At 33.0% G+C, this 20,334-nt stretch overlaps 3 protein-coding genes across 3 annotated transcripts; 1 reads left to right on the forward strand and 2 right to left on the reverse strand.

The window, feature by feature from the left end:
* Positions 1-9,061: 9,061 nt before the first annotated feature.
* LOC140059880 (V-type proton ATPase subunit D-like) lies at positions 9,062-12,293 on the reverse strand. Its single transcript, XM_072105847.1, has 7 exons — positions 12,165-12,293; positions 11,690-11,807; positions 11,485-11,564; positions 11,079-11,146; positions 10,770-10,814; positions 10,494-10,664; positions 9,062-9,866 (listed from the first exon to the last, which is right to left on the reverse strand). Exons 1-7 carry the CDS (start codon positions 12,203-12,205, stop codon positions 9,646-9,648), a joined length of 744 nt encoding a protein of 247 aa, XP_071961948.1. The 5' UTR covers positions 12,206-12,293; the 3' UTR covers positions 9,062-9,645.
* Positions 12,294-12,781: 488 nt separating this feature from the next.
* On the reverse strand, positions 12,782-17,152 carry LOC140059878 (putative deoxyribonuclease TATDN3). The gene is made up of 9 exons (XM_072105845.1): positions 17,043-17,152; positions 16,596-16,628; positions 16,052-16,171; positions 15,714-15,815; positions 15,512-15,621; positions 15,332-15,387; positions 15,118-15,230; positions 14,659-14,739; positions 12,782-14,388 (listed from the first exon to the last, which is right to left on the reverse strand). The coding sequence occupies exons 1-9, from the start codon at positions 17,139-17,141 to the stop codon at positions 14,245-14,247; spliced, it is 858 nt and encodes a 285-aa protein (XP_071961946.1). The 5' UTR covers positions 17,142-17,152; the 3' UTR covers positions 12,782-14,244.
* Positions 17,153-17,169: 17 nt separating this feature from the next.
* Positions 17,170-19,603, forward strand: LOC140059879 (uncharacterized). Its single transcript, XM_072105846.1, has 6 exons — positions 17,170-17,389; positions 17,644-17,731; positions 17,880-18,037; positions 18,343-18,409; positions 18,551-18,612; positions 18,815-19,603. The coding sequence occupies exons 1-6, from the start codon at positions 17,234-17,236 to the stop codon at positions 19,115-19,117; spliced, it is 834 nt and encodes a 277-aa protein (XP_071961947.1). The 5' UTR covers positions 17,170-17,233; the 3' UTR covers positions 19,118-19,603.
* The last annotated feature ends 731 nt before the right edge of the window (positions 19,604-20,334 follow it).

Consider the following 20,334-nt stretch of genomic DNA (forward strand, 5'->3'; position numbering starts at 1 on the left):
ACTGAGACTTAGATGAATAAGGTTATATAAATAGAAGACCTAAACATTGTTCAGTATATTCATTACTTAGCAATATTTAATTAATTAAAAATATAAATTAATTAGAAATATTAATTAATTAGAAAATTGTAAAATAACAAAAAAGCGACAGGAACATTATTTTATCACCATGCATGTTGCTTATGATGTGATATTGTCCTTATCAACCGAAAGAGTAATTTTAATTAAAATTTCGTAATTAGTCTATTTTAATCAAGTGGAATCATTAATGTTCTTCTTTTCTTTCTTTGAATTGGTAAAATATTAAAATATTAAATATTAAAATATTAACCAAAGACAACAAACAGCAAAGAACATGAAGAGAAAAACCTACAAAAAAAAGATATAAAAAATATCTAAACAACCACAAAAATATCTTTCAAGGGGATTTTATTGTAAAGCTTTCTATATTGTTTTAATTAATGAAAATAGCACAGTTTGTATGCTTTAAGTCTTATCACTGTAGGCTATACCACATTGCTTAAGTACAGTAGTTAGTTTTATTAGCCTACAATTAATTAAATGATAATATTAATTTGCTTTTTGTTACTTTTGATATTTTGTGGATTAATGAATATTAAAGACATTCGAAACAATAGTTATAATGTGCTGTATTTTGTTAATGTTTTTAAAAAAATGACGACCGTTTACAGATAAATGATAATTATAAAAATAAATGATGTAAATAAAGAGGTGATCATGATGTCATGACGGTGTCCGGCGAATTTTCAACACAAGTACTTATCAAATTGACACATGAATATAGGGGGCAGCATATAGGAACAAAAAATACGCCAAGATAAAGCTTTACTTTTATATAACATGTGGTTGTGTTAGGGCTATTAATCCTAACCACAAAAGTCAGACAATATCTGTAATAATACTTGGTCATGAAAAGCCAATGATAAAAATAAAATTTAATTTCTTTCGTAACTCTAGGTCTGTATCTAAAAAAAAGAATCTTTGTAATTAATGATGTTTATGGTGCCAGTAAAGTGTCAAGACAATAATTAATATTACACAGGCAGTTTTACAGCCTCTTCTTTAATTAATGATTATTCTTCGAAAATGCGTCAGCAAACATTCAATTTTCCTCCATTGGTAATTAAATCGAATACTATAAAGCAAAGCACATAATGGCAAACTTCAGTTGTGAATAAATCAAGCAAGCAGGTTGACACGCACCGAACGCACAAGCAAGCAGGTTGACACGCACCGAACGCACAAGCAAGCAGGTTGACACGCACCGAACGCACAAGCAAGCAGGTTGACACGCACCGAACGCACAAGCAAGCAGGTTGACACGCACCGAACGCACTAGCAAGCAGGTTGACACGCACCGAACGCACTAGCAAGCAGGTTGACACGCACCGAACGCACAAGCAAGCAGGTTGACACGCACCGAACGCACTAGCAAGCAGGTTGACACGCACCGAACGCACTAGCAAGCAGGTGGACACGCACCGAACGCACTAACAAGCAGGTTGACACGCACCGAACGCACTAGCAAAACAGTTGGCCATTAATAAAGTCAACCATATACAAAAGGAAAACTTGTTTTCTGCGAAATCTTTTTCTGAAATTAACTTTCTCAAGGTACCTGTTAAAAAAAAAGGGGCCGTGACATTAATAATTGGGTTGAAGTACATTTTTTTCGCAAAAATTAACAGAATGCAAATAATGATTATTCAAATACTATATATTGAACAATAATCTATTTTACAGATTTACGAACGTTCTATTTGCAGTTATATTTTTGCAAGCCATCATTTTATAACATAGTTTCACCATCGACGAACTTTAAGAGATGGCTTACTCAAGCAATGTGACATATGGGGCACCGACACCTTGGCAATGGTGGTATCATCCTCGTCCGGATCCGGATATTGCCTTTATCACTGTTTTGTTCACTAGCATCATCAGTGCTGCTGGCATGTTGGAAAACATCATTGTTATTGCCGCTGTCTGCTGTATTCGTGAACTTCGGAAGAAGTCAAATATTTTACTTGTTAACCTGGCCGTCGCTGATTATTTTAGTGCTTTTTGCAGCTTGTGGGTGTTGTTGTTTGTAACGCAAGTCGGGTATAGAATTGCAATAGACACTATAGTAACACTGATAACCGTAATGACAAGTTCGTTAATATTATTTTGTTCTTGCTGTCAGTATGGAACGCTTCATAGCTATTGCATTTCCTTTCAAATATAAATACGTTGTTACAGTAAAGAGATTAGCAATATTATGTACCTGCTTATGGGTATCGGTTTCACTTTTGTTGTGTTGGTGTTTCAAATGGAAAATGCCTACTATAATTCTGAGTTTCGCATTGACCATACTGATTGGGTTTGTGTATATTTTAATGTACTACATTTTAAAGCATACAACCAACCGTCGACATACGGCGGCCGGATCTGTTCAACAAAAACGGCTACGATCAGTATTTATCACATTCAGTATTCTATTATTTTCTCTGTTCCTGTGTTTAATACCAAACCACATATTATTGCTGTTGATTTCTAGTGCATTTGACTATGACTCTCTATTCTACGTCCGTTGCTACTATGACGGTCTTTGCTTTAATATTTCTTTACCGCTTTTAATGATGAATTCTGCTTTAAATCCCATCGTATACTGGTGGCGTATTCCTGAGTTAAGAGACGGAATCAGACGTGTACTGTGCTGCTGCGTATGTTCTCGTTCTGGACCAGAGAGCGGCGCAACAAGGGCCTTGGGTCAGGGGGTGCAAAGATAACAGTTTTTCAGATTATTAATTTATGACCCAATGTAGTATACTTGGAGTAACGTATGACAATAATTTATCATGGGGAGAGCATGTAGATCAACTAATTAAAAAATTAAATACTAGACTGTACTGTTTGAGGAAAATGAGAGTTTTTAGGGTTAGGGAAGAGATACTTACTTACTATGTTTTATTCATCTGTTATTTTTTCAATCTGGGATTATTGTTAGACCCAGTCAATTTCACCCCCCTGATCCCTCACTGTAGGCTGGAACAGTAAATTCAATCTTTATTCTACACGCAACTGCATTTATATATTGTTCATAATTGTAGCTTTTCTATTATTATTCTTTATTGACAACTGGGGATAACAGTGTCCAACATGGCACACAAATAGTAGGCGATACAAGCATGAAAATAACAATAACAAACTTGGATAATATTTTCACTAACTTTAAGAACTTCAAAAACAAAATTTTGACAGTAATAAAGATTCAATAGAAAATAAAAACATAAGGCTATGGCAATGTATATTACATGTTTGGCGTATGTGTGCAGTAAATGGGCATTCACATAATGGGTGTCTCGAAAACAGAGACCTCGAAAACAGAGACCAGAGACCCCCACTAAAACGTCTCAATATTACGTAATATAGAGGGTCTCTACAGAGACCCCCACTAAAACGTCTCAATATTACGTTATATAGGGGGTCTCTGTTTTCGAGTTTTTCACGAAACCAGAGACCCCCACTAAAACGTCTCAATATTACATTATATAGGCCAAGGGGGTATCTGTTTTCGAGTTTTTCTCGAAAACAGAGACCCCACTAAAACGTCTCAATATTACATTATATAGGGGGTCTCTGTTTTCGAGTTTTTCTCGATAACAGAGACCCCACTAAAACGTCTCATTATATTGGGAGTCTCTTTTTTCGAGATTTCCCGAGACCCCCTAATATAATCCCTGTTTATTAAGAGTGTTGCAAATACCCACCAACGAGCTTGGTCATAAATTATTAAAACCCAACTTTTATCGCAAAAACCGTGAATTTATTATTGAAATAATCTCCCGCTTTTTAGCTTCTAACACAGCATGCATCTTACTTCTGGGACGTCGACCTTGTATTCCAAAATGACAGTCTTTTCACACGCGTTCAAGAATTCATCAATCTCTTCTTATCGTTGCGGCATTTTCTTTGATCGGCATACGTCATTCTGTGATTTTGAGACGTTTTAGTGGGGACCCCCTATATAACGTAATATTGACTTAATATTGAGACGTTTTAGTGGGGGTATCTGTTTTCGAGAACTCGAAAACAGAGACCCCCTATTACGTAATATTGAGACGTTTTAGTGGGGGTCTCTGTTTTCGAGTTTTTCCTCGAAAACAGAGACCCCCTATATAATGTAATATTGAGACGTTGTAGTGGGGGTCTCTGTAGAGACCCCCTATATTACGTAATATTGAGACGTTTTAGTGGGGGTCTCTGTTTTCGAGATTTTCTCGAAAACAGAGACCCTGGGTCTCGGGTCTCTGGTCTCTGTTTTCGAGGTCTCTGTTTTCGAGACACCCTTCACAGAATGCGTGAAGCTCGGTCTGCACTTCTACCATACTGAAACTCTCATGCTCACATAATTTAAGTATGTAGTTCTTTCTTTCTGTTTGTTGTTGATTTACTTTATATTGAAAGTTTATTGATTTTAAAGGAATTGATTAAATTTAATTCTGCTTTATTCATAATTTCAATCTTGAATACATTTATTTTTGACAGCTTTTTATTTCATTACCTTCACTCGTAAATGAAATCGGTACCTTGAGACATTTAAGGGTAAGAGTTACGATGTGTCGTGATACATTAATCATTAATTTTGTAGATTTGATTTGTTAGATAAACCTGACATGTAATAATTCAGAATGCGTGTAGTGGTAAATTTTATGTTTTCTTAAAAGTATAACAAGTCATGATGATGTCATCGGTTGTGTCAACATTAACCTGCTGATGGATTTCATGTTAAAACATTACATTTGATTAATGTTTAGCATCAAATTTACTTTGAAGTACTTTGATTGACATAATGATGTCATCGGTTGTGTCAACATTAACCTAGCGAAGGATCTCATGTTAAACTTTAAATTTGATTAATGTTTAGCATAACAAAATAGTATTTTTTGCCATCCTTACTGTAATAAACACATTTATTTATAAATAAAATTGTATTCCCACTGGGAAAGTAAAAGTTAAGCTAACATTTGTAGCATCTACTGTATATAAATAAATGTGCACTTTAAACAAACCTAGCACATCTTTCTAGACAAGTAGGGGGTTACCCTAGTGTACTAGTATACACACAGCCACTGTCACACACAGACACTTATCATAACTCATCATTAGGGCCCCTTGATTGTCAGCATACGCTGTTTAGGGTCACCCTCTATAAATAAGGTTGAATAAAAATAAACAAAAGTTCTTAAGACAAAATAAAAGTTTTAAAATATGACATACCATGTTCAATGGCGTTCACACGCCTGTTGGTGATTTTAATTGCCTCATCTAGTGTGATGAACGAAGTCTGAAGAGAAGCCAATATCACTAATAATTCAACCGCTTTAGCATAATTCTTGTTAGTAGGACAAAATAAAGTTACAAGATAAACTCTCTTCTTAAATTAAAAAATCATACATTTATTAAAATAATAATTTTAATTACTTAAGATATACTATAGGTGACGATCTGCATTCTTTTTATTTTAAAGTTAGGCCTACTAGATATGTTTTCTATTTTGTATTTTTATCTTGAGTTTTTTTTTTAAACATTTATTTGTATATAAATGCTTCTACATTTGTGTACTGCTTTATTTATCTGCCAAATGAATTTAATTTTGGATAATAGTCTAAGTTGATTAGATTTTGTCAGTGAGTTTTTAAAAGAGAATTAAATATCTTGTTTCTACTAAAATAACATACTTATTTCTCAGTTGGCCATCGACCATCAATAAAGCCAACCAAATTCAAAGTTTTCGAATAGATAGATATCTATTACTATTTACCATAATATTTATAATTATATGTATTGTGAATGTATAGTGAATGAATAATAAATGGCTGAATGGCCTTAAGAAAAAAAAAGGCAAATTTGCGGAATGTTGACGCATCCTTATTCATATAGAGTTATTGTATTTCTAAAATTAACTTTCTCTAAAGGTATCGGTCAGAAAAGGTGCCGCATATAAATACAAATTGATTATCAGGATATAATAAGGATAAAATCTACTAATCTATTTTACAGATTACGAGCGTATACGTCATTTTACCATTAGTTTCATTATCAACGAAGCAATTAACTTAAAAGAGATGGATTTTTACTTTTACAATTGGAGTTGGCCATCAAACGGTTACGAAAGCTTGGATCTTTGTTGGGATCCTTACAGCATTCCGTGTTTGTCTTCTGTAAGTGTTTTGTTCACAAGCATCATCAGTGCTGCTGGCATGTTGGAAAACATGATTGTTATTATCGCTGTCTGCTGCATTCGTCAACTTAGGAAGAAGTCAAATGTCTTACTTGTTAACTTGGCCGTCGCTGATTTTTTAAGTGCAATGTTCTTGTTGTATTTAAAAAGTATGCATATATATGCATATCATGTTATAACAACAATGATAATCGTAATGACTTGTTCGTTAATATTTGTCCTAGCTGTAAGTATGGAACGCTTCATAGCTATTGCATTTCCGATAAAATATCGATACATTGTGACAGGAAGGAGATTAGCAATACTGTGTACGTTCTTATGGGTTTCGGCTTTAATATATTTATGTTGTGTTGTTGACGAGACCGCTGGATTGACGACGAGTTTCGCATTGACCATAACTATTGGATTTGTGTATATCTTGATGTACTTTATTTTAAAGTATACACTTAACCGTGGACACACGGCAGCCGGATCTGTTCAACAGAAACGACTGCGATCAGTATTTATTACATTTAGTATTCTAATCTTTTCTTTGTTTCTGTGTTTATTACCAAACCATATATTATTGTTTATTAAGTATTATTCATTCTTAACACGTTGCGTCGATTTCGCTAGAGTGTTTGCTATAAATTTTCTATACCGCTTCTCATGATGAATTCAGCTTTAAATCCTATGGTATACTGGTGGCGTATTCCTGAATTAAGAAGCGGAATCAAACGTGTACTGTGTTTTGTTGCGTTTTGGATCAGAAAAAAGAAACAATCAAGAGGACCAGACTTAGGTGGTCTAGTATAAATGCAATATAATAATAGAGATTAGTTAGCTGCTGTCTGTTAACATTTCGCGAAACTTAAAAAAAGATAAATGCTTGTGTTACTTAGAAATACATTTAGTAGAGTAATCTATATATAAATTTACGTAAGGGCAAAATTCGGTAAATCGCGCCTTACTTTTAGAATTTTTACTCGATGGTATGTAAAGTTGGTTCGTACTTTCGGTACTGATTTTAACCACCTGATGTAACCCTGTTTACTAATTAAATTAAGTTAGATAATTAGTTATTGACGATTAAAACGAATTTAGGTTCAAAGATTTGCCCCAAATAGGGGTGTTTTCCGATCGTGGTATACACTGTCTAATGGATGTCCATCTTGAAAAATACCCGCCACAAAAATGCGAGGAGGCTTCGCATTTTTCTATCTCCTCCTACGATAATTGTTTTTAATAGCTGAAAACCGGTTGAACAGTTCGAGTACAGCATCATAATGTTGAAGACAGGCCGATTTTCTTTAAAAAATACTATTTTGTTACATTTAATATACGTTTTTACAAATGTATTGATTTGTGATGAATGGAACATTCCAAATTATTTGGTTTAACCATACAGGTATAGATTTAGATTTATGGGCCTCCTTGGAGAATAAACATAAATAGTATTGCAATGCTGTACAATACTGTTAAGGTATTAACCACTTTTGATCGCAATTTGAATCGCAAATGTCTTACTGTGAGTGTTGGTACTGTTAGATGTAATATAAAAATATATACAAATAAACTTTATTACTGTGAGTGTGGGTAGGCCCTACTGTTAGATTATAAACATATAATATACAAATAAACATTCCAAATTATTTGGTTTAACCATAGAGGTATAGATTTAGATTTATGGGCCCCCTTGGAGAATAAACATAAATAGTACTGCAATGCTGTACAATACTGTTAAGGTATTAACCACTTTTGATCGCAATTTGAATAGCAAATTTCTTACTGTGAGTGTTGGTACTGTTAGATGTAATATAAAATATATACAAATAAACTTTATTACTGTGAGTGTGGGTAGGCCCTACTGTTAGATTATAAACATATAATATACAAATAAATAAACGTTATTACTGACAGTTGCTTCTCAACGTTTGTATTAATTAATAATTTAAAAATATATAAACGTCGTAGTGGTGTATCGTTACATGTACTTTACTATTTCAATCGACTATGACAGTGAGAGTTTTAACAAAGTACCGTATTAAATCGTAAATGTTTTACTGTATTTAGTGGTATATTATTTATAGGCCTATAAAACATTAAAAACAATATTTCGTTACTGAGTGGATAAGAATATATTTTAAAATGTTTCCTCTTTGTACCTATCTTCTTTCCCCATCCCTCAACCCTTAATGTTACATACAAAACACAAATTGGGTTTGTTTAAATGAGTCCGAATAAAAAAATTTGTTTCTCTCTCGGAAGTAATTCCCAGGGTGCTAATTTTGGTTGACTACATAAATCATTGTGTATATTTATTCGTTTCTGTAAACGACAATGTATTATAGTCCTGCGGTACGTACATTTGAAATTTCCATTTTTTTCTCGCTGGAAATACTGTGTATTCGAGAACCATCTGTGGGCACGACCTAGATGGTACGCGAGCGAAGCGAGCGTGCCATCTAGTTATAATAATTTGTAAAGATATTGACAACATTAATTAAATTATATATTCGACAAACAAATTACGTTCACAATTCGTTTTGTTGAATTTAAACGGAAGACGTTCCAAATCATGACAAGATCAGGCTAATGATTTACTTAACTGTACATACTGTAACTAACACTAAGTTTGGGTCCCACAAACAATGTAATGTACCTGCAACGAGATTAATTTGCTCAATCACAATGATTTTATAGTAACGTTAATATCCTGGATGTCTAATGTCCTGAAAAATCCAAGCACTGTAAATACACCGTTGTCGCTAAACCAGGCTAATTGAAAATTCTGGTCAACACCAGTTATATCTCGTTCATCTCGAATTTTGGCGCCTCCTACCCCAGTGCACTAAGGTCACGAATATAACTAGTTGGCATTGAGGAGAGAATGCACGATGACTTCTGAGACCAACTTCATTTTAGCATGAACAATTTTGAAACGAACGTTAACAAAAAGATGATTCATTACAACAATTTTTTTTACAGGAGTTAGACGGAATGCTTTTATAAATTGTGTATTATTTGACACACAAACTACACATTAACTTCATACCGTACAAGTATTAATGTTTACACCTCTTATTATACACCATACATACAACATTTCATTATATGCCTATTACTAAATACTGCATTATAGTTTAAAGACTGCTAAATTCAGGACACCAGGAGGAATACCACCTGGAATGTATGCAAATTATGCTAATAGGCCCTTCACTGCTGTCCAATCTCTCTATGGTAACATTTAAAGAGAAGATCGGCCAAGTGTTTTTTCAAGGGTTGATTTGATTTGGCCTTGTAAACTTCTGTAATTGTTAATTTTGTTCTTATTGTTATTTCATATTCTAATATATATATATATATTAAGTTATAATAAATCCACATATTATATTTAATAATTATTTATAAATGTATTAATGTTAAAATAATAAATCTTCATCTCTTTCCTCAATCAGATTCTGTGGTTCTTCTTGTAATGCAGACTCTTTTGCCATTCTTTCTAATTTCATCTTTTCATTTCTGTCTCTTATAATTTTCTTCTTCTCCTGTATTTTCTTTAACCTGTAAAACTCCTCCCTTTCTCTTTCGTCAAGTTCTGTCGTGATGTACTGAATTGTTTTCTCAATTCTTGGAATTATGACTGAAACATTTTAATTTTCTCAAATTAGTGGCAGAAGGGTAAAACAAAAAAGCGGATTAAATCAATAAGATTTTGAGAATAAGTACTTTGATTGACATAATGTCATACGTTGTGTCATCATTAACCTTATGATGGATTTCATGTTAAAACATTAAATTTGATTAATGTTTAGCGTAAAATTTATTTTGAATTACTTTGATTGACATAATGATGTCATGGGTCATGTCAACATTAACCTGGCGAAAGGATCTCATGTTAAACTTTAAATTTGATTAATGTTTAGCATACCAAAATAGTATTTTTTGCCATCCTTATTGATTTTAATTTTAATTAATTGTATTCCCACTGGGAAAGTAAAAGTTAAGCTAACATTTCTAGGATCTACTGAATTCAAATAAATGTGCACTTTAAACAAACCTGGAACATCTTTCTAGACAAGTAGGGGGGTTTCCCCGGTGTACCTAGTATATACACAGCCACTGTCACACACAGACACTTATCATAACTCATCATTAGGGCCCTTTGATTGTCAGCATACGCTGTTTAGGGTCACCCTCTATAAATAAGGTTGAATAAAAATAAATAAAAGTTCTTAAGACAAAATAAAAGTTTTAAAATATGACATACCATGTTCAATGGCATTCACACGCCTGTTGGTGATTTTAATTGCCTCATCTAGTGTAATGAACGAAGTCTGAAGAGAAGCCAATATCACTAATAATTCAACCGCTTTAGCATAATTCTTTTTAAGAATGTCAATTTGTTGTCCGCCTCGTGACAGACCTGTCAACTCATAAGCTGTAGAAGACAAAACAAAGTATGATTACAAAATGCTTGTATCATTCAACTTTCTTGGTAAATAGATTCTTTCTTTTTATAATATAATGTGAACTAGGTACATACTATCATTTCCCTCAGAGTACGGCTCAAAGACTGGCAAGTTGACACCTGCAAAAAAAACAATAATTTATAGCAATCAAATACAGTAAATTATAAAATATGTTTGATATCTCTATTCATTTAGGAAATGCATCGTAACCAAAATACATGCGGCATTTCTACAAACTAGTTTGAAAAAAACAGTGTGATGTGCCCAAATATGATATGTCCAGATATGGTAGTGATACGATAACATGTCATATATGGGTACATAACATTTTTGTTGTCACATAAAGTTTGATAGTGTAAATAAAAATAAACACAAACAATTACCTGCAACATTCTCTTTTTTACTTCTCACTTTAGTTTGAGCTTTTGTTACATTTTGTAAAACCATGTGGCTAGAATAAAGATATTTAGATGTATTTAAATATTGAGGATAATTAAATGGAACATTGCTCATTCAGAACAACGATGTTATACAAATAATGCTATATTAGCAAATAAGTTAGCACTATAATTGGGTTGGTTTTATGGCCTGATTTAACGTTCCGGTTTGGCAAATCGCATCAAATGTCAATGTTTTGTTTTTTCACACGACTATGCCCCAATAATCGATATGCACGTAGTTTTGTGAAACAAAACAATGACGTTTGATTTGATTTGCCGGCGCCTGAACAGGTGTGAAAGACCCTTAGTTTTAAGTAGTATGAGTATCTTACCAGAAAGCAACACTTACCTTATATTTCCACTTGTAAACTTAGCACCTGCCAATGACAGTGATGCTTCCTTCATGCATTCGCCCATTTTTGTTTTAGTCTAAAAATACAATTTTAATTACTATAAGTAAAAACTGAATCAGTGCACCCTTGATCAGTAGTAAAAAAAAGTAATGATATAAATTTACGGATTGAATATCAAGAGTAGAGCACAATGTTGCTTACATCAATTATCTTTCCTAATATCTTTCTGAATCGTAGAATAAGTGCATCTGCTTTCTTCTTCAGCAAACTGTGCCCCTTTTGAGCTCCTTTCAAGCGGCCTTTCATAACCGTTAGTGCCCTGAAAATGAAAAACACAAAATCGGATCGGATTTGTTTTTTTTTTTTAAAGGACTAGCCTAGATAGGCCTAGCCTAGGCTATATACAGATACAAATAATATTATCATCTGTTACTAGGTTTTATTACTGTAATTGAAATTATACAATAGACCGAAACGCCTGGTCTAGGCTAGCCCGTGGCAGAACGCCCAACCTTTACACCTCTCTCAGCCTGCTGCTACCGTGACGGTGGCCTCAAACCCAAAACATCAATAATTTAGCGAGAGGCCTAGCGGAGAGGTAGAATGTTACCTATTCTACAACACATCTAGACCAAATATGTTTATTTGTAATCAATAGAATACAGTAACTATTTACATTCGAGAAGGAAACACATCTAATCGATCTTTTCCAGACATTTCAGGTGTTTATAAATTGATCTTTAATACAGCAAAAATCTAATTCTCGCTAAAATGTAGAAAAGTCACCTGACGGATAGAGGGCAGTGTAGTACTTTGATTAAGATTTTTTTTCTTTTCTCAAACTCTCGTTTTGCGTACTATAGAGGGCGTTATCAATGTCATGACAACAACAACGCTTAAGTTTGTCATTGTAAACAAAACGGAAAGTTTAAGCAGGGAGTTGTAAGTTTAAGTACACTTTGCATTTCAGTCTACCTAGTAACCAGTTACTTCCATACTGTGAAAAGAATTAATAAAACTTACCAAGTTCTTGAAATTCATAAATTTAGTTTAGAAAATATTATGAATCGACAGGAAATGAATGAAATAAATAATACTCGTGAGTCTTGGTGCGCTGTAGAACTGAGCAGCAGACAGTCTTGGTGTAGAACTGAACGTAAACACAATCCAGACGCCTTTAAAAGCACAGCGTTTAGCCCAGAAAGAAATCAAGAAACGCAGTCCAGATGTACATTTGAAGTCAACGATAAGACTCATAGAGAACGCAGACATTATCCAAACAAAAGTTGTGAGTACATTTTATTTATATTACTGTATATACTAGGCATAGGCTAGGCATAGGTCTAAATTAATAGACCTAGGCTAGGCTAATAATAATTATTTGTTTTATTATATTTTTTCCAATTTCAGATTTTCGCATGTACAGTTTCTCTCTTTCCGAAAAGAAAACTATTGATATACTTTTATCATGCATTTTTAAAAACTTTTTTAAATTGTTATAAAAATAACATCTATGCTATTTGATTTGTCCTACTTCTTGTTCCCCCATTCCCCTTCCACCCCAGCCTCTGTCAAATATTTCTAAACTATTTGGACTTTCATTTAGTTTATAATAAATACAGACATTATTTTGTTTACAGCTTATAGCCATCTGGCCATATGAAGAAAGTCGAGTGATTCATCGAGTAACGAATAATTAATTGATGGAGAAGCAATGACGAAGATACATTTGATATTGGAGCAATATACGAAATTGTGCATTAACTAATTTACAATAGCAACATTGCAAATAATTGAAAACAACATTGTACTATTATTATTGATTATTGCTTTATGTATAAAAATTTAGTTGAAAATAAACAAATTATTGAAGAATTTGTTGTAAGAACGACTGCTTTGATATATCTAATACAATGTTAATTGTAACTATGGTAACATGGATAATAAAAAAAACCACATTAATTCCAATTTATAACTTACAAGCTGGCTAAGCAGGGTAAATCTAAGATTGGTGGTCAGTGGTGCTGATTCATTCTCAATAAAATCTAAGGGGTGGGGGCATAGACAGTATATTAATTTAGTGTCCAATGCTACATAGATGTCTTTCCAATAGTAAATGGTGGCCTTATGCCCATAGTCACTAGAGTTTTTCTCTATAATAAATGAATGAGTTTATAAAGTGTTTCAGTAACAATCAAAACTAACATCCATTAATTCTATTGGTGCATATCATGGGTGGTTTTGTTTTGATTCATAAGAATGTGCAACTTTATCATTGTTCAATGTCATGTGTGTGGTTTGTATGATTTTTAAAAATACATTTTTTAATGAACTAGTATTCATCGTTTTGTCTCATTTTTCTTTCAAGTTTTTAGTAGATTTTGTAAATCTGAAAGCACTAGTACACTAGTGTTTACATTTTTAGATATAAAATTAGGAAAAAAAGAGAGAATAATTTGTATCACAGAGAACACACCCTCACCCCTACCTCTCATGGTAATTAAAACAAACAATTTCACAAATAAAACTGTACACCCACCTCAATCTTAAACATGGATGAGTTCGTACTTTTTTTGCACCAGGCTAAATCTGCTGCACCCTTTAAGTCTCGACACCCATACATCGTCTGAATTAACTGTCCTAAAACTTCTGTAAAATATGATCCACTTGTGTTCACATAACACTACTGTTTTTGGCAACATGCAGACTTTATATTAATGTCAGCTCAATAGAGTTCTTAGAAAGTTCTTTTTGCGTTATGGCTTTAAAAAGTGTGCAAGTTTTGGAAAAAGTTTAAAAGCATTGATCCTCGTTTGTCGTCTGACTTCATCTGTTGTTATATTCTTGATTTTTGCAACCCATTCACAGGATATGCTGATATTTGAAGGTTCATTTCTTCCCTAATAAGCAAAAATATTTTTAGATAATCATACACAAAAAAACAAGGACTACAGTACATTATGATAATAACCATAAAAAAGATAAAAAGTAGTAAGAACAAAAATGTGGAATTGTTAGTATTTCTTCCATATTGTCAACGTCTCAAAAGCTAATTCCAGAAAACATTTTGACAGGTTGAGTGTGCTCCTCTTGTTACTACACATTATTTGCGTACAGCGCTTTTGATTTAATCCATTTAAAGTACAAAATGAATCGTTGAAGCAACATACTTCTTTTTCTGGTCCAAGTGCTGGGGCATCTGTTTCTAAAAGAAGATTTTCAAGTGGTATTTTGGACACTAATCGTTGTTTCTACACAATGAAAAAAAAAAAGTAAGAAAAAGTGCAAATGACTAATAATTATGGATATCATATATTGGAGTGGAGTTGTGTTTTGGTGGTTAAGATGCTTGGCTACCAATCCAAGGTTCCTGGGTTCAAGTCCTGTCAGTGTCAGGATTTTTCTGACAAATTATAACTCCACTCCCAAGACGTTACTTATGTAGAGCATCTTGTGTATTATGTTTGTCTTGTAAACAGGATAGTGAATTAATTTGCTTATGGTTATCCTTGGCAATTTGCCTATTACCATTATAATTATGGTGACATGGTAAAATCTGTATTAATCCGGTAAACATAGTTTTTATTTATATTCTCAATAATACATATTATGTCCAAATAAGGATTTACCTGGTCACTTCTGATAATTGATGGTGGAACAGAAAAATAAAAACCACACTCCACACCCAGCATTGCTACGGATGGTTTGCCATCAAAAGCATGAAGAAGAACTTTTGTTGCACCTACAAAATCAAATGAAAAAAATGCACACAAAAAAAAAACATGTTTATGTGATAAGGTATGCATTTTCAACGTAAAGATTTGACCGGCATATAATAATCACCTTGCTCTTTCAAAAGGTTGACAGTTGGTCTTCCAGCTGACCGAGAGTGGACATTTCTATAAACAAAAGACATTTAGGTCACAAAAGGGAAGCATGGAAACGTAGAAATGACGATGAAAACAACTCTATATTCTGCAATCCAGTTCATCAATCCACTGATGGTAATAATGACAAACTTACACTGGTAGGTCTAGTTTCTTGGCTAACTGAATTTGTTGGGCAAACACTTGCCGCTGCTCATCTCTCTGTTCCTTTGTTTTGCAATACCAGGGAGTAAAATCTAAACCAATCTGAAGAAGAAATTAAAATCAAATAAATCGTAAACAAATTCAAATATATTACAAAACTATTTAACAATATTAATTAAAAATACTAGGCCTACCTCCCCAACAGCAACAAGTTTATTCGCATTTTTTGTAATTACATCACACACGCCCTCAAGGTCCTCTAGGCAAGCAGCTCGTTGGCCATTCACTTTGTCAACCTATTATAATACATCAAAACATAAAATGGTTTACAATATATCTGTTCAAGTCACCATCATAAAATACAATGTTCTTCATTAATCAATTTTTCTTTATTCATCGCATAAACAAACAAAACACATAACAAAAAAGGAGTAAAACAAAAGATGAAAGGGACCTCCCCCCAAGGGGCTTGCGATAGAAGACCCACTAAAAACTATTTACATTAAGATAGCGTAAATAAATAAATCTGTACCTGAACTGGATGAAGACCAAGACATGGGAAGACAAATCCAGGATGTTCCTCAGACAATGCCAATACTTTTTCAAAATCTTCTTTAAATTCTGTCACAGCTACTATCCCGTCAACTCCTACCTAACAGTTAATTAAATCACAATTCACAAAAGTTTAAAAATTGCAATTTTGTCTATTAATTATTCTCTATATTATTAGAGGAAGAAGATAAGAATTATTAAAAAAAAAAATTTCTGGATAAGGAGATACAACAATCGGAGATGTTGTCCTTAAATATTTTTGTTCTTGAAGTGGTTATTAAGCTATGTCTACACTATCTTTTTGCTAAAAATTTGTGATGTACCCAAATATGGTAGTGATATGACATCATCGTGTCCATATACGGACACATCACATTTTTTATCAAATAATGTTATTTAGTGTAGACAGAGCTTTAAGCATTGAGGATGAAAATGTTCTGGCCTGGTTGCACATCTTGGTGTTTTGCAGATATTTTTGTATTGTATCATTTGAAAATATTAATAAAAAAAAAATGTTTTTTCACCTCTTTTGCCCTTTGTATCACCTCTTCTAAATCCTGCGAAAATAAAAGCTTCAATATTATTTATCCTGAAAAGTGTAGGAAACCAAATAAAGCCCAAGGCCCCTTTTAATGCAATAATGCCGCAGTAAACAAAGCGTTTATCGTAGTACTAGTTACAGTATGCATGGTCCCTATAAAAGGAGTAGGCCTACTACTACTGTACTAGGCCTATTACAGCACTAGAGGCATAGCCTACTTATACTACTGTACTACTATCTAATAGTAAGTAGAGAAGTACTAGCCTAGGTCTTCTACTGTAGTACTCTAGTAAGTAGTACTTAGAATAGTAGGCTCAGTCAGTGCCTGTTCTGTACTAATACTAAGTGTAGCTAGCTTACTGTAGTAAGTTGTAACTGTTTCTCTGTAGCCATGAACTATTTTATACAGTAAATAAAGTAAAAAATCAACCTGGTCGAATTCAGATGCTGATAGATGGCAGTGGCCATCTATAAATCCAGTCATTTTGAAGTTAAAACAGAAGGTTTTGGTCACCTTTTTGTTTTGCATCGACTGCTCACACAGGGCATGCGCATTTAAAAGAAGCAAAAATGATTTCTTGAAACGTTGGTGGCGCTCTGAATGTGGCGGTAAAATTCAAAATGGACAATCCCAAAAACAGACATATTTTATGTTATAATCAACGTTCTGTTAAACATGCTACAGATGCAGTATGTTCTGCAGTTGGAAGAGCAATTGAGGATAGTAGGGAATTAAACGATGACCAAAAAGAACGTCTTACGAAGCGATTTATTGAGGTAAAACGCTAGGCCCACACCCACCATCATCATATCAATCATCTAAAAATGGACACACACACAGACTGCTGAGAGAGTGTGGGACAGTGGTGATAAAGTGTTGTAATAGGCCTAGCCTAGATAGATAGCTAGGATGGAATGTAAATAAAAGTCTGTCAATGATCTAGATGATCTTGAACAATTTTAAGCATAGGCCTTGGCCATGTTTTACTTTTTAATATTTATATCATCAATATGTATTTTTTTGTCACCAGATTTATGAAAACACACAGCATGAAAATATTTTAATAGATGGTCAAGTATGGGGGAAAGTTGATGAGAATGCTCTGGAAAAAACAAAAAGCAAGTGAATTGAAAATACAGTACTTTATATTTTTCATATTTTTGCTTTGTTTTGTTGATCATCTAGGCCTATATACAGTATTTAAATATAATAAATAATCAATCATATACAAATACTAATTAATGAATTGGAAAATTTTTATTTCAGAATTTGATGCAATCAATATCAAACGGCGTCAGGAGGTGGAGGAGTTGATCGTTACCACAGATACGCAAACAGTAACCACGACAAAGAAGAGAAAGACATACCCAAAAGCAATCACAGTACAAATAGCAAAGAAATTGATGTCTGAACATGCTACTTTGGTACTTAGAATGATAACGCTAGACTTAAGCTCTGTCTACACTATCAAACTTTATGTAACAAAAAAAATGTGATGTGCCCAAATATGGAAGTGATATGCACAAATATGGAAGTGATATGACATCATTATGTTCATGGCACATTTGTTGTCACATAAAGTTTGATGTGTAGACAGAGCTTTAAAATTTGATTAGCACTATTAATAAGTGACCCACCCTCAATGAAACATATTCTTTACTTTTTTCCATCAAACTAATTTCACAGTGTTATTCACATCAATTGTTTACTGTATCTTTTTGTTTTATAGGAAGAATATCAACCAACCCCAGAGGTTAACATCGACAATGAAATTAAAAATTCATTAATAAAAAGCAGTAAGTATATTCAGTTTAAAATAATTTAGTATAGTTTTCATTGAATGTCAATTTGTAAAATGAACAATCCTAACAAAATAAAATTCATTTTTACATTTTTTTTTAAATTTTAACAAAGTAACAATTTTTTTTAAATTTCAGCTGATGAAATTAACAATGAAAAACTACAAGAATCTGCTCATTGTATTCATTCATGTACAAAGGTTTGTTTATTATATTTTATAAAACATTTTTTTGTTTTCCTTTTTTGTTAATCTTTTTCTCGTTTTCGTGTTTGTATCTGTCTTGTTTTGTAAGTGCTGTTGAGGGCCTCATGCATGTACTGTCAGCCTCGAAGACAAAAATAAATTTAAATCTTAAACTTCCGACTTTGAATTCACTTTTAAAAAAAAATCTATTTTTCAGACAATTCCAACACTGGAAGCAAAGTGTGAGAGGGTACATCAGACACTGTGTTCATATTACAAAATTAAGGACAGTAAAACGAATAAAATTATTACCAAACCTAGTCCAGGAGAGTCTAGCATGGCAACGTCAATCACACAGTTAAGGTCAAGGGTCAGTGATGAGACACCAAGTCCAATCAAGCGTAAAGGGAACTCCTCCGACAAAATGAATATTAAAAAGATACAAAACCACCCTATTAGTTATAATCTACGACGACGGTCACCCAAGAAACTCGAGACAGAAACATATCATTTTTATTGAATTATGGAATCAATTTCTGTACTCCCAATAGTAAAAATACAGTAGTACACTTATTTGTTATTATGTGACTAATATATAATACAAGTAATAGCGTTTAATGTTGATTTGACATTAAAATGTCTATATTTTAGTATAACATTATACATATTTTAATTGAAATTCTAAGCTCCAATAATTTTACTTTTCTTTTTCAAACAATTTGACCCAAGTGATTGGTTACACTTGCTTGTTTGATCAATATACTATAATATGTTTCAGCTGAATGTAGTGTACAACTGATAGACCTATAAAAGAAAGTCAATACATTCATGCTCTGTATCTGTTTGTAAATAGTATTTTATTTTATATTTTTCGTGTATTTTATCATGTTTTGAATTACTATATTAGTTTTTAGTTATCTGTTGCATGTATATCGGTGCAAAAAGAAATTTGTAACATTTGATGACGGCTTTGATTAAATTGAATTTAATACATACACATGTAAGTAAGAACACAAATGTTGGTTAGGTTTGGATCACAACATTTCTATGGATTAAAATACAATAAACTTATGTAGTGATAAAGTCAAATTATTTGTGAATGAAGTTACTAATTGTTGTTGGTACAGAAACAGTAGTAGTTCTGTACTGTAAACAACAGAGGGAAGAGTGATCTGTGTAGATTAATATTTCACATTCGGCGTCTCATAGACATATTCAGTGAAGCGTGACAGCAAGAAAGAAGTAAACAAACAAAACTGGCTGCATGGAGTTGAGAGGGAGATTTAAAACTTAAAACGGTAAAATTAAAATATCTTTTCTCCATGATTGAATTATTAAGTCTAATTGATGATAAAATGTATGTATGTATGTTATGAATGTAACTTTTTGCTTTTACTCAGAAAAATAGCCATTGTTATGATAATGTACTCTACTATAGCCTCTAGCTAGGCCTAGCTAGTAGTAGGCCTACTAGCCAGCTTAAGAATTAGGCAGGGAGATGCTGATTAAAGTCAGGGCATTATTAGCCTGGGTGCAGTACAAATTTTGCGGGAAAAAAGTATAGGAAAAGTTTTTTTATTCTTTTCTGATAGAGTATACCATATAGAATGTCAGAAAAAAAATCCCCATCCCAGGGTCTTGGGGAAAATTGTTTACGGCACTTTTAAATTTTGGCCTATATAACACACACAAAATCAAATGCCTATTACACACAAATAGCTATATATAGGGGATAGG

This window comes from Antedon mediterranea, chromosome 10, assembly GCF_964355755.1.
Source record: "Antedon mediterranea chromosome 10, ecAntMedi1.1, whole genome shotgun sequence".
Lineage (NCBI taxonomy): Eukaryota > Metazoa > Echinodermata > Crinoidea > Comatulida > Antedonidae > Antedon > Antedon mediterranea.